Genomic DNA, 16,035 nt, shown 5'->3' on the forward strand with positions numbered 1-16,035 from the left:
AGAGGGAGAGAGAGATCTCACCAATTGGAGGTAGAGAAAATAAATAAAGAACGATGGACAAACACAGGGGAAGGAAAGAGAGCAAGAGAGGTAGAGGGAAGAGCTGAGAGCAAAAAAAGGAAATATAAAACAGTAAAAATAAAGTGACTTAAGTAAGGAAGGTTGTGAACCAAACTGAAATTTTATTTTATATAATTATGTTTATATAAAACACTGATGTGTATGTACACACAATGTGTGTGTGTGTGTGTGTGTGTGTGTGTGTGTGTGTGAGTGTAAAAAAAGAGAAATCCAGAGAATCCAAGAAGAAATTATATCCTTTTATCTTTTTTTTGTTAAATTATAAAAGCCTGTTTGCATTTCCCCTTCGATTTATGCCTCTATGTGAATAAATAAACAGGTTTTTACATCTTCAACTTCGACAGCACCATCTTAGGCAGGCAGAAGCCAGCAGCCTCAGCACATCAACCATCTGGTGTTTACTCCACCTTAAACTCATCTGTGCATCTAGTTACAAACTCGTTTTACCTGTGTTCAAAGCACAGAGCCCTCACTGAAATAACGCCTGTGTCCTCTGCACCCAGGACTAATGCACGACCCAACAGTTGTATCACTGCTTTATAAAGTCAGTCTTGTTTATAGGCCAGTGTGGGTCTGAGCTGCTGGCAAATGAGAGCTGTCACATCTCCCTTCTGTGTTCTCTGGGCTTTTTTACAGTTCCATGTCTCAGAATATTAATTCTTCACACCTTCCTGATGGCAAGAGTCACTGTTATCTGTAATACTGACGTTCTTCTTTTCCACACCTGTATGCATGTACACAACGGTGAGATTACATTTATCAAACACTCTGGCGTTATCTGGATTTAATAATGCATAAACAATATATGCATAATAACATGAGCGCCATGTGAATTCATGTTCTCTAGAAAGATAGAGAAACATTAAATACCTTTGGGATGAGCTGGAGTGAGCTTTTGTTCCAGAACTCAGCATCGATCATTCAGCATCAGAACCTACTAACCTCTACTAATGTTCTAAGGGTCCAGGACACTGAAACCGTGACTGGATTTTGACCAACAACTGATGATAGATGTAATATATAATGCAACAGTAACCATATCATGACAAAACATTTGTATTTGTTCTACCCCGCCCCCCAATACAAAGAATTAATTAAAAAATATATTATTTTAACCTGTAATTTATCACCGAATGTTGTTGCAATCATTAAAAGTACTGAATATAATTTGTGTTTTGTTGATTGTGTTGTTTTTAAATGATTCTGAAATTTAAAAATCCATTTAAAAGATTCAGTGGTGGGTTACTGAGCATCAATGGACCACCTCTGGCAGAGTTTCCCTATGATAGAGCCATGGAGCACTTTTTTAAAAGAGAAGTCACTGAAAATTAAGTGCTGCAAGCCAGGCTGCAGTCTATGAACCTAAAATAAATAGTATGTTAAATTTTAAGTAAGTTTGCTAGGCACTGCATTGTATACAAATACAACTTACAGGTTATCATAGTGTTAATCCAGGTCATTGTAGAGGGTCTGCATATTTGAAAACTCGTCACCAGAATCTAATTAAATGGTATTCAATATGGAAAAATGTACCTCAAAAGTTACGTTCATGAAAATCACAGTTCTGCAGAAGATTACGACAGTTATATAAATCAGAGGTGTGATTCAAGTAGAAAGATGAAATGGAATCTTAAACGTATGTGTACTCTAAAGGTATTACCTATAAAACAATGGACAAATTGTGACAGATAAAAGTTAGTAGGTATTTTACTCTTAGAACTCACAAAGAAAGTGTGATGTATCCTGAAAAGATCCACAAAGGCTAATTTATGTATCCAGCCAAAACTACCAGCGTATTAACTTTCTTGGCTCGAGGCTTCATCACTGAACACTGTGTACCGTACACTAAGTTACTTATAGTACTGACATAATACACAGCAATTAGGTGTTTGGTTGCTTCTGATTGGTCTGACTCACCTACTGGCTCTTCACCAGGTTCTGTGTTATTATCTTTGTTAAATTACTCCTCTTAAAACTGGCTGCTGGCTATTAAACTGCTGCTCTTGCAATTTGAAAATTATACTACATCCTTTTATGATTGTGATATTAAAAGGATTTCAGTAATAGTTGCCATCTTAGTGGTCAGGAGATTTGATATCAACAAGAACCATTTACATTTATGAAATATGGCAAGAGCAACTATCAAATCTGAGCTCTACAGATGTAGAATAACACAGTCTTTGGAGACTTGCCCGGCCCAAGGACCCTTTAATGATATGGTACGATGTTCCTGATCAAGCTGGGCCTCTTGGTCGTCTGTGTAGAGATCAGCTATGTTTTCCACTACACTACAGCAGTCAATAGAAAACAGCAACATTCCCAGTCCTTTAGCTGACTGAGACGTCTTTATTTAGCTACCCGAAGAAGAAATCAGAAAGGTGACTAGCCCTCCGAAAGTGCTTCAGTCAAGGTCCCACTAGTAATTATATTCACCAGCACTTTCCATCCATTTCCATGACTGTTTAAATATTTGTTTAGACACGGCATGTAAACTTCCCTGTTTGTTGATTTCTAAAAAAAAAAAACAAATAATGCAGAAAAGTCTAATACGTGAAAGTGCACCAACTTTTTCCCTCAGAACAGTTTGGATACACTTGTTCTTGAGGAGAAGCCATGTTAGCTGCAGTGTCTGGGAAATTGGACAGCCATAGAGAACCATTTTAATATGTGAGTCTCTGTCACAGCTTCAGTTTGAGAGGGAGAAGTGCTTAGTGAAACCAACACTGTACTGTATATTCTACCCTAAAACATTGCCATGGGGGTTTGAGTGTTCCTCCTGCCAAAACAGCCCAAAGGAAAGATCTCTGGGAACGGTACGGCAAGTAAAGACAGCAATTATCATTAAAAATGATCTTCGGCTCATGTGGCAATGCAGAGTTGAATCTGAAGAGGACGACAAATACAGGTCTCGTTTTGGAGCTAACAAAACTTGACCCGTTGATGTACCCAGCTTTGTTTTTTTTTTTGACAATGAAAGCTAATGAGCTTTTTTTCCTAGTGTTGGTGTCGCAGTGAGAAGCTACTCACGTCGCCGCCTGCAAGCAGAGCCCCGTTTGCATCAGCCATGTTCATGTAGTTGTTGTTGTTCCCAAACTGAAACACAAAAGCAAGAGTGAAAATGTTAGTCATTTTACATCATTCCCACACTAAGAAAAGCAGTGATTTTTTTTTTTTGCTTAGAACAGTACAGCAGTCTTTGGTGACCAGGGGAACAGCAGGAGACAAAGAGACTGCACACTTTCTGAAATGTTATAAGGTTTGCTTTGCATTATAAATAGTGAGAGCTCTCACTCTCTTTCTCTCTCTCTCTCTCACTGACTCTCTCTCACACACACACACACACACACACTAGGGCTGTGCCATATCGTATCATTCGCAATAATATTGACATAATTTTTAAAATGATTGAAAAAAGTCAATATCGTGATGTTGTGATATTCTAACATTTACCTAACGATGTCATGCAATTAGCCAAAATACGGCATACGTTCTTTACATGAGTCGTTTAGGCACAGAGAAGTACGGTGGAAAGTGGCTCTGAATGATTGAAATTACATTTATAATAAAATAGTGTGCAATAGTGTGTTAGTGAAATTAATAAAAGTATTTTTCATTGTTTCATCATATCGCCAATGATAACGTTATCATGAAAACACCCTAAAAAATCGTGATATTATTTTAGGGCCATATCGCCATAGCACACACACATTTCTCTTCTTTTACATGCAGGAGTTCCCACAGTTCACCTAATCCACTGTTCAGTACTGACACAAATTAAGGGAAAACGAATGGAATGAACACAAGAGTGAAGCTGAAATGTCTGAAATGCATGTTATTAATGTTTATCAACTCAGAGGGCAATGCCATCCCAGCACTGCATTGTTTGCTTTCAGTTATGCTTCATTTTTAATGTGTGTGTGTAATTGTGTGCTGTAGAAATACACTGTATTTGCCCATAAATCAACACCGTATAGCAACCGATTAATCATACTGTATACCCCTGTATACTTTTATAAGGCCTAGATATGTGAAATGTACTCTCCTATAGAACCAGTAAAGTTGCCAGTGCCAAAGGCAATTTGCCATTTTATGTAAATGAAACAGACAACAGTTTCTTTGACTCAGATAAGACTGTTTGACATATTGTTATCTATAGAAACACACAAAAGTACATCCTGTAGATTAAAAACAACAGCAGCCATCTTGAAGCCTGTAATTTAGCCTCTGTTTATACATCTATTACATAAGGTTGTATTTTCATGACTTGAGTGAAAGTCTGGACAAAGCTGAAATGTCTTCAATCCTTTTTATAGCTTTATACTAATTAGAAATACTTTTTAAGCAAATAAAATGTACATGAATAGCACAGTTAATAAATTTTATAGATGTGAAGTCAAACTGACATGAATTTAAACTGATTTCAAAGTTCTGAACTCCAAACTTGTTTATGGTAGTTCACACTCAAGAAACACGCATATATATATATATATATATAATTTCAGATAAAATGATCTAACATCTAAACAAAAAAGTAGATAGAAAAGGCTTGCAAGTGTCAGGTGCAATAATAAATCCCCTGTGGGTGAGGCATTAGATTTATTGCCTACGTTCATCCACACTTGTTTGGAAATCTCTTTTTTATTCCAGTATAGAGGCCATCACACTGACAGGTAAGAACAATGCAAGAGCATCATAAAGAATTAAGGGGCGGCAGCTGGAGGGGCCAGAACAGTGGGCCCCTCAGAGACCAAGCCAACGCACACACAGACACACAAACACACACACACACACACAAAACCATCCTCACATGAGCCCTGAGGCACAACACAGAGTTTCCTCAGTATGTCTTTATGTGTTTAATACAAACTCATTTCTGTACTCTGAGCCAGTAGAAGAATTAAAGCATTTGCTTTCTCTCTTTCTTGTGAAGGACAAACAATAGCAGGAACAAATGAAGATGAGAAGAAAAGAAAGAAAAAGAGAGCAGCATTCATTTTTCCCTGCTGCTTTGTTATAGCCACCTTTTCTTCTGAGTGGTTAGTATGCGAATGTAATTACCGAAGAAACTGTAGCTAATCAACTGCGAATGGTATCCATTAATTAGTCTATGCCCTGGAGAGAGAGAGAGAGAACGAGAGAGAGAGAGGAAGAGAGAGAGAGAGAGAGAGAGCTTGAGAGGGAGTGGAGAATTAGAGAAAATAAGAGAAAAGAAGAATAGAGTACGAGAGAGAGAAAGAGAGCGAGAGAGAGAGAGAGCAGAAATATAAATGTCAAAATGCAACAGCGTTCTACACACACACACACACACACACACACACAAACACACAAGCATCTGGTACAGCAGGTGGCTTTCGCTGATCAGGTCAAACTCTCACCTGACACAACAGTGAAGAAAGAGGGATCACACACACACACACACACACACAATAACCCTCGACAATCAGCAGAACATCTGTCCAAAACAGAAAAGAGAATGAATGACCCTCTTCATCATCCTTTCACTGAATCACTTATTTCATCTAGCTCTCTTTGTCTCTCTCTCACTCTCTCTCTCTCGCTCTCTCTCTCTCTCTCGTTATCAGTGAAGTGTTCTGGCTCTTCTCTAAGACTTATAAGCGGAAGTCCAGACATGTCTCTGTCCCAACAGCCTGAGCAATGCAGAGATGGAAAAGATAGAGTGAAATGAGAGACCTAGAGAGAGAGAGATAGAGAGAGGGGGGAGACAGAGCAGTCTAAAGAAGGGCGAGTGAGATAATGCACAATGGAGAGAGAGAGAGAGAGAGAGAGAGAGAGAGAGAGAGCTCACACACTGCATTGTGGAAAATGTATGCCTCATTTCATCATTAATGTGAGTGCAGCTGCAGCACAAACACAGCAAGTAGTGTGTGTGCGTGTGTGTGTGTGTGTAAATGAGAGAGAGAGAGAGAGAAAGAGAGAGAGAGAGTTGTCCATTTTAAAGATAATACTTTGAAAGCCAGAGAAAACCAATATCAAGACCCAAAGCTACATGTTTCATTTAGTAATGAAAGGGTCCATCTGTTTCTTTTTGGTTGTAGAGGTTTAGATTAAAATTGCATTTGGAGTTGCGTTACATAATTGGACATGTGCCCTGTCACACCACAGTCACAGCCCTCAGCGATGGTTCAAGCCTCTTCACTGCAGGTTTAAAAACTTTCTATAATTATTGATTTATTCAGTGAAAACCGGAGCGAGACGTTTTACAGAAGGCTTCAAAAATCCACACAAAACCATTTCAGAAGAAGCACTGTCACATTTCTGTTCTCTATGTATCTGCACTTTTCTCATGTGCTTTAATCCGAGAAAGATAAAACATTATTATTGCTGTCATTAGTAGTAAGAGTAAGTTATTAAAAGTCAGTCAGTTATTAAAATAAATAAGAGCATTCTGTTCCCACCACATTGTTGATAGTTACACACATACATTAGACCTCAGATTCTGAAATAGTATAAAAACAAATGTTTGTGTTTAAGTTATTCACTCATCATCAGCCTTCACCCAACCCTCAGTGCCACTGCCTGCTGTTCTTGCCCCTCTCAGCCTCACCCCCCCACACCCAACCCTCACATATGCACATCACAAACTTCATGAATATTAACTCCTGCATACAAAACAAGCAGTGTACCATAAGTCAGCCATACGAGTGCGACCATTTTTAATTCTGATCACAAACACAAACAATCTCATATGAACAGCTTTCAGAAGTCAATTACTACAAGCGAGTAACGACTCTACTTGAGAACTGGGAGTTAAAAACTTAAAGAATGCAGTGATTTTCTTCGATTTTCTGAAGGCCCTCCATGCCACTACACTTAACAATCACTGAAAACAAGTGAGAGATAAAATAAAGAATAGAACGTAAATAAACAAAAGCACAGGGAGGGAGGTGGAGTATGAGGAGTTAGAAGCACCAGGACTGTAGAGGGTGTTATTCTCACACTCTTAGTGAGCGTGTAAATGCTAGCGCGCTCACAGCGGGGTGACGCTGAGCTGGACGCCAAGGCAGATTAGCCCTGATGGGGGATGAGAGAGAGAGAGAGAGAGAGAGAGAGAGAGAGAAAAGCAATAACCAAAAGGAGTGAAGTGGGTCAGCTCAGACAATGAGGCCTCTGTAATTAACTGGACGGGAAGGGCACAGGGACTGGCTCATTAGTGCAGACTAATGAGCACAAGGACACGCCCCTAAATCTACTAAACAGCAAACCAATCAGAAGCTCTGTGATGACCGCATCATAGTAAACATGTAAACTGTAACAGAGCCAGAGCGGTAAATGAAACCAAAGTTTCCCCAAGGCCAATAGGGATATAGCCCACTATCTGGATGTTAGAACATTTCTATAAGTATTTGATAGCATTCAGCCACAGGAGCAGTAGAGAGAACACAGCATCACAAACTCTGTTTCAGCTCATCCCAAAGGAGTGGAGTTCCACTGCTAAACGAAGGAATAATAATTAAATTCAAAAACGACAATATTAACTGCAGACCTCTAAAGGTGGCACTTGTGGATAATCCACCTTGTGGAGTGCAACTAACTCCAACGTATGATACATTCAGGGCAAACATGCACAACAACAATAATAAGGCTCATATTAGTGTCTATTATATTTTGCCCTGTGTTATTGTCCAGCTTTGTGTTCCCTAGGAATCACATTTCCTTGTTTACGCCTTGGCTGAACAGACTTTCATAACCTTATTGCAGGCATATTCTTATGCACGCGTCCATGGGGAAATAAAATGCTTGGTATCTATTATAGGGCGCTAAATTATTTCTGCCCCCTAGGTACAGACAATATTGCACCACCCTGAACCTCTCTTGCGTTTGCCATCACACTAAATTCATCTGTAAGCTTGAAAAGATAGGCAAGGTGTGCTTGACCACAGGCTGGCAAACAGGGAAATCACTGCAGCGATATGTCTATTATGTTTGTGAAATAAGGAGTCTTAGGAACTGATACGTTGGTGACAAGTCAATACCGAAATTCGGAAAATGTGACAGTACTTACAGGACTTATTTTCTATGGTCCCAAAAGCATTGGATTACTGTAGCTGTCACATTATTCAAGATTGTGGTTTCTTTGGAACTAGTGAGGGCAGCAACCCACAAGTTTAGTATGATGTCAAATACTAAGGACAGACGAATGAAGATAACACAATTCAGTTCTCTCTAAACTTTAGTGAGAGATTATATAAATGAGTAGACAGGTCACTGGTTGAAATGATGATGAAACAAATGGCTCTTGTTCTTGTAAGCTCTTGCAATGCTGAACATAGGCTCTGTTTATGGATAAATTCATACCCTTCAACTAAATAGCCTGATATGCTGTGAGTGGTGGTGGGTGGTGGTTTTGTGGCATTAAGCCCAATTTATACTTCTATGTAGAACCTATGCTTTAGGCAACACCTCGACACAAACCCTTGACGCAAACTGCAATCACTGTGATCTGTCAGAAGGTGAACAGACATTGTTTATGTTGAACCAAAGAAGTACAGGAAGCGAGATATTTCCTCAGACATGGTGTGGGTGTCAAGATGAATAAAAATGTTGAACAAAGGAAAAATACCTCAACAAGAAGCAGGACCATGCAGGTAAATTGTGCCATCTTTGTATTGTTGCTTTCCTGGCACCTCATGTAAACTATGCTTTGTCCCAAACAACAACCTACACCCTAAATAGTGCACTATAAGGATTTATAAAAATAAATTCTAATACATTGTGTACTACGTAATGTAGAGGAGAGAGATTCAGCAATAGTGGTGTGTCTGTGTAGTTGCAGAGCGACTCAGACACCAACGCAGAAGTAGTTAAGTTAGAGTTAGCAAGAACATTAGCGATTATTCACTTTTTTGGGAATAACTGAGGCAAACATTACAAACTATTTTTTTTGTCATATTTTATCAGTCATTTAAAATGTGTTTTTGACACGGTAATGGAACCTTCGGTTTCATGTATTTTGGTCTCTCTTCATTTACAGACATAAGTGCCTGGTCTTGTATGACCTGAAATAACTGCCCTTAGGCATTGCCAAGATGGCCGCCAAGTTGACAGGCTTGCCTATAGGGACTTTGCTTTAGCTTGTTTAGGCTAACACAGCAATAGCTCATAATTTGAACTGGGTTCTGTTTGAAATGTAGGCAGACTACTGACAATACCTTTCAGCATCTCGACATATAGCAGAGTGGATTATTAAATAAAAAAAAAAGGTCTGCCTCATATATAATCTTACATAGCTCTCCCCATTTTCAAATCCCACAATTCAAATATCAATATCAGTAACCAACAAAAGCATGTTTGGAATATGAGGAAATTCTATAGTTTAAGTCGTAACTAATAATAAGATAAATTGGTATGTTTGTGACTGGTTCCAGAAAGGTAGTGTAGTTTTAAACTTTACCTGTTTTTTAAAGCTACACTAAGTATTTTGATACTGGTATTATTGCTCCTGGGCTCCCCTATATTTGAAGAATGTAATTACACCACTGTCCTAAAATCAAGTGGGTGGGGGTGGGGTGACAGCACTGAGCACCCAGTAGAAACGACAGAAGCTTTATTCTAGTTTTTACATGTTAGTGAATCATTACAATGATTTTGAAGCAGTAATTTTAAAGTACTTGGGATTCCTTTAAATGTTCGCATTTCCAAATAAGCGTTTTTCCTTTAGAATTTAAACAGTACCAATGAAAACAGATTGAAAACATTGCTGCAGGGTTTTTGGAACTTCTAGTTTGAAGATATATTAAAGCCTGGGAATTGTATTTTTTCAGCCAATATATGATCACATGATTGATTAGAAATATAATTACACTCACACTCACAAACCTATATTTTGACTGATATTAGTAAATGTTGACCCCAGAACAGTTGGTCCTGGTGATATATTTCTTAGGCTTGTAACAAAGTAAGTTCACAGCTATAACACATATACTTCAGTCACTCTTTCACTTATTCCTTCACTCACTCACTGGAGCATTTGTTTTATTATCTTCTTTTTTAAGGTTTGGCAGGCTGCCAACTCGAGGCCTCTCATTGGTGGGCTCGAAGAGGATGGGGGAGGGGGGGCGGAGGTACGCGCAGTTGCATTGTGGGTAAAGGAGAGGCTCAGTGGGGGTTGTTCTTTGATTTTAGGAGGTTTCTCTACACTAAATGTACTCTCATTTACAAACCAATACAGCGCAGAGCATGTGCAGCTGGCCATAACAGATCACAGGGGCTATTCAAAAGCAGCATGCTGCCTCACATGCACACACACACACACACACACACACACACACACACACACAACAAGCGCGCACACACACACTATCACAGTAGTACAATTGTAAGCTTGCTCTTTGGTCCAGCAGGGCCTTGTGGAGAGCTAAAGCTAGCTTGTTTTGATCCACATGAGGGATCGATGGCTAAAACTCAGTTTAGAGCTCAAATCATTACACACCAGCCCTAAACCCAGCAAGAGACTCAAGCCAGCCTGTGAGGGACTGTGCATTAGAGCCATATACTCTCCATCACTGTGATCCCCCCTCTCTCTCTCTCTCTCTCTCTAACTACTCTGTCTTTCCTAGTTAACACCAACCTCATGGACCTGAAAAGTCATAAACAGAGAGAGAGAGAGAGAGAAAGAGAGAGAGAGTGGGAGGGGGGGTGAGGGGGCAGTGTTGGAGCAGCATGTGACAAGCTGAGAGAAAAGAGCTGATGTTATCATAAACCTGGATTCAGCAGTTGACAGTTTCATTCAAAGGCTGTTCCAAACCTGTCTGTGTGTGAATGTGTGTGTTTATATGTGTGTGTGGGCATTTGTGTGTAGGTGTGTGTGTGTGTGTGTGTGTGTGTGTGCATCATGCATACCTTCTGAGCTGTGTCTGTTCGCAGTGGGGCCACTTTAACCCTTGACAGTCCAATTAAAAGCAGTTCAACTCTCTTCGATTTTTAATCCTGCGTCACTAGATACCCACTACAGTGAATGTTCCATATCTGTGTTCACTACTTAGACAGATTAAAGTACATGTGATAGCAGTGCTTTAGAGCCATGCAGTGAGTGGGATAACATGGCGTGTTTGTCAACAGTCTGCCAGTACCTTCATTTAAGACTTTCTGAAAGCACAGTAAGTTATTTTGAGTGACGTTTACCAAGCCTGGGCTAATAGGGTGTCAGTTAAAAAGGCAAACGATGATCCTTCAATGTCAAGAGGAGCAGAGATATAAATAAAATGTACATGAATCCTTTACTCCTGTTTGTTATGAAATCAATGGCAAGAATAAGTCAAATACATTCCCCACTATGCTATAGGTTTCCCTGGAGAGTAAGAACATGAAGGAATCTCAGGAATGTGTGTTTGAAGTAAGATCTTTCAAAACGAGATATTATTCTTTAAAAAATACTAAGCATTACATTATAATACAAATGAAAATACATACACAAGCTCCAGCAAACAGTTTGCCCAAGGTTAGAATGGATGATATGATTGATACTGAGAGGCAACCCAAAGGTAACAATAATCTCCGATGTTCAAACCTAAGACCACCACATTAAAAAGCACTCTCTTTGAAACTAATTTAGGCATCAGGTGTGAGACAGATTTGCTTAAGTGAGCTTAGGTAACCAGAGAGTACACAATGAAATTGGAGCTGCGTGTCTGCTTTTGTCTGATTCCCGGTATGGGTGTGACTTGAAATTGACCTCGGGTAATAAAAAATGCACCCACTCCTGTTAACTGCATGTGCTTGGCTTGTTTAATCAGATGGAGATGGATTTCTGACTTTACGACCTGAAATCATCCCCTTCAAACAGCCCAGGTCTGGCAGGACGTAATAAAGTAGAATCTAATGAGCAAGAATTTGACCGACCATGGTTCACCAATCACAGCTAGCAACAGATGCTATTACAAAGCCATACGAATGAAGGCTCTTCAAACAAAGAAGAAAATGCTGGTCACAACTTAAAATAAAATACGCAAAGTGTAGCGCTAAATCTTATACCATGTGATATATAGCTAACTTTAAAAGACTTGGTCAGTGTTGTTATTGCTTGGTAGAATTTGGTAGTGTTGTTTATTTTTGTGGATGACCACTGCTAGAAAACATTTTTGATATATTTAAATATTGTTTACACATGTATTACATTTATTACATGTATTCATTTCCATTAAGAATGTAGGGGGTTAAGCTCTCACAATGTGTTTCTTATAGCATACCCAGTGAAATTTGTGCATCCCAGTTGTTTCATATATCACTGGTGTAGTCTTTAATAGACTTTAATCAGTCAACTCTTATAATAACTGTATATCAATAACCCTATTCCAACAATTGCTCACCAAGTCTGGACCTTCTATCTACTGTTTTTCCCCCCACAATTTCTGCCCTGATTTGAAAGTTTGAGGAGAGTTGGGAGAAGTAAAAAATAGATTTTGCAGTTTAATTTAAAGTTGTTTTACTATGAAGCAAGTTGTTAGAACTGTGATGCTACAATGCTCTGGGTTTATTTTTGAAGCCCAACCCAATTCACTGTCACATCAGTCTACTGCAAATATCTGCAGTATCTTCTGACTGGACAAGGGCGACTAGCAATCATCAAAACTCATAAAACATGAAATGTGAGTCACTCAAAAGCCTTAAGACTTATGCATTCTGTGACCAGTGCATTCTGGTGTAGCAAATAGTGTGACCAAGAGGCTGACAGAAGCGCCGAGCTGAAATGAGTCTGATGACATCAGCTGCCACCCACTGGCCTGGCATCTGTTACCGTGGTGTAATAGACCTGTTCCTAGCAGCAAGGCCATTTTGTCATGTCTAAACACCTCCAATTAATGAGAACCCCCCTATTACCTCCTTCTGCTCTCTCCCTCTCTAACGACAGTCACAGCTCAGTGCAGAACAGCTTTCTTCAGCTCGTTCTTACAGAGTGCTCAAACTCAGCAGAGTTTCATCTTTGAACTTTTCGAGTGTAGCAATATTGGCCTTTCTCCCACAAAGGGGTTTATAGACCTTCAGAAAGACTGGAGCAGGTTCCTGTAGCTGCACACACACAGGCACAGGCAAAGACACTGCAGTGGTACTATAATCAACCACTGAGTCATAATTCTGGATTTCAGAACTGTTTTTTACTTGTATATTCATTCCCTTATTGTCTCTATACAGCAATATTTATAAAATACAGGGTCTAGTTCTACAGCTATTTCTCTAAGGACAACTTTCATCTACATTCAAAGTGACCAGTAGGTAATGTATATGAATATAGCCTTTTTTTTTAACCATCGTTCCAGACTTGTCTGCTTCCATTCTTTATGGAGAGACTTTTACCACTGTCTACACCTCCCAAGTCTCCAAAATCATTCAATCGGTCATATTTGCAAATGATGATCCCACTGCGATGTCATGAGTCACTGTGATCTATCAAATCACCACGAATATCACAATGGATACTATATAAAAAGTTAAAGACCCAGGCATGTAGAGACACAGGTGTATTTAAGCATGCCAACAGATGGATACGCAAGCTCACATATATTACCATGCCCACACACGTGCACCAGCTAGCTCCCCCATATAAAGAGTGAATATAGCTGTGTCAGAACAGCAGTCTTCAAAACACTTCAAAAGAGGCCATTTTCAAACAGGAACCGCTCATCCTCAAAAAGCATTACGCATGCAGTTTGTGCATTTCTGGAGCATCTCTTCTGAAAGCCATTTTATGCACTGCTACTTTGATATGCTCATTCAACGGTAAAAAGCCTGTTTCTCCTTGATGTTAGCCAACACTTTTTTCCATTTCCTTTCGGTTGCACACGGGCCTCTGCTGCACATTTGCCGCACTTACAAAAACAACGCTGCAGGACAGTTTGCCCACTCCCGGCCGCCCTGTTCCCATTTATTGCCCTTTCGATAAGACTACAGCCAGCTACATCGCCAGCCAGTTGTTCAGTCTCTATAAATCTGTGAAACACAAACTGCTAAGAGCTGAATCATATATCAGTCCATTATTCTGCCAGGGCTTCAGTGTATTAAACAAATGGATCAGCCTACAGCTGCGGAGAGGAAACTGGGAGGGGGGGAGGGGGCAAAGGTTATTGTCTAATTTAAATCTTGGCTGCCTTCCCAGGCCTGTGCCACATTCCAATTTGTGGCTGTGTAGCTTGGCGCTCCTGACAAAAGGGCTTTGCTGAAAATGCTGCTGTGGCCGCCCTCCAGAAATGTGTCGAGAAACGAAGCGATCAACAGGTCGGAGGAAGATTAACAGTGTGACTGGAGCTAATTAGCGTAAATTACGCCACTGCGAGAACGTGCGTGTTTGGTTTAGGTTTGATGCAACGTTTATCACCGCTTTTTTACCCCAACCAAATCCCCCCCCCACTGGCAACGGCGTAAACACATGTAATCAAAAGTCTTATTCACCTGTTAAGCGAAGAGTCCGATTTAGTTTCAGATTTCAGGTGTTAAGCAGCACCCGAGGAGAGGGTTTACAGGCAGAAAGACAGGTGTAGCTATTCAACGGCAACATGCTCACGTATCAAATGTATATCAATTACTCCCTATTCAAATTTAACTGACAACCTTGTCGCAAAATAAGCTTTTTTAAAATGAAACGCCTTGACAGCTCCACATTCTGCAAAATGGCTTGTTTCTCCTTTGCTGACAAGAGCAATCTGTTCTGAGTACCTTGTTCATTTATCCCCCCCACACACCCATTTACACCTGAACTGTCATCTTAAACATTTTCCATTTCAAAAGAACAGTGAGATTATGATAGCAGCGTTGGGGGAAATTACAATGCCTAATCTTCACCATTCATTTCTCGTCATTATGGTGACATTTTAGAGAGCTCAGGAACAAAGGCACACTAAAGGATTCGTTCAGTTGCACTGTAAAATTATTCCACTCCCGAATGCAGGCAGACAGGCAGGGAGATCAAAGGAAATGCAAAATATGACAGAATAAAGAATTACTGGAATTGTGCCATGTTTTTAGGGGATTTCATTTAAGGACGGGGTGGAAGGAGCTCGGTTTAAGCAGCAAAGCAGTTATTATGGCAAGAAAACCCACTTTTAAGTGGATTTTTTTCTCTCATTTTAGACTCTGACACTAAAACAACAAGCAAACGTGGAAGCATTCCTCTGTACATGCTGGTTTCCTGAAGGACAAAATCAAGCGAAATATGCGGTCACTCTTAATGTTCAACGTCAATCATCGCTATTCCAGGAACATTTAAACATGAAATCCCCATTTAAACATCAAACAGTCTTCCATCCTTCCAAATGGCATATGAAATGATGACTTTAACAGGCTCAGGATACAGGAAAATACCCTCTACTTTGATGCAGGTTATAGGGCAGGCCTAGGAATATGAAGCAAATGCCGTATATTAGAGTAGGGAAAGGATAGAGCCAAATTACCCTTGGTCTTTTTGAGTAATGACAGAATGACATCTATATCGTTCATAATTGATCTCACACTGAAATACACTTGATGGCCATTTCGCTTTTCCTCCTTCCTCAAAATGTAGAAGTGCTTTTGGAGAATAGGGTTTCAGAATCCAGACAAAATACCATACTCTGATTATAGCTCCATGTTTTCATATGTTTTCAATATAGTGAGAGAGAGAGTATGGCAATCCATGGACATAACTTAATGTATGGAAACATTTAAAATCTCTGTGGTTAGAGCACATGATCAAACAATTGCTAGTTTGTATAGATTCAAAATTGCATGAAATACCCATCTGCATTGTTAGTTTGCATTGTTAGGGCTGGAACCATTATAATTAATAAATAATATACTTTCCAACCCTAGCTTTTATCCAAAAGTGCCCCATCTGCAAGTACACTGACAACCGTCCCAGTATTTCATATAAACATTTCACAATGTTTCCTATTTGTATGTATAAACAAGTGATTAGATCTCATAACACGAGATGAAATATCAGCTGCTTGGGTTTCAACGCGCAAT

General features: G+C 39.6%; 1 protein-coding gene across 2 annotated transcripts in view; it reads right to left on the reverse strand.

Moving 5' to 3' along the window:
* LOC136677165 (TOX high mobility group box family member 3-like) overlaps positions 1-16,035 on the reverse strand; it is a 130,568-nt gene that overhangs the window by 27,588 nt on the left and 86,945 nt on the right. For both annotated transcript variants that reach the window (XM_066654606.1, XM_066654605.1), the window contains exon 2: positions 3,109-3,174. In XM_066654606.1, coding sequence (XP_066510703.1) covers positions 3,109-3,153 — 45 coding nt within the window. In that variant the 5' untranslated portion in view covers positions 3,154-3,174. The remainder of the gene's footprint in view (positions 1-3,108; positions 3,175-16,035) is intronic.

Source organism: Hoplias malabaricus, chromosome X2 (assembly GCF_029633855.1).
Source record: "Hoplias malabaricus isolate fHopMal1 chromosome X2, fHopMal1.hap1, whole genome shotgun sequence".
In the NCBI taxonomy this organism is placed as follows: Eukaryota; Metazoa; Chordata; class Actinopteri; order Characiformes; family Erythrinidae; genus Hoplias; species Hoplias malabaricus.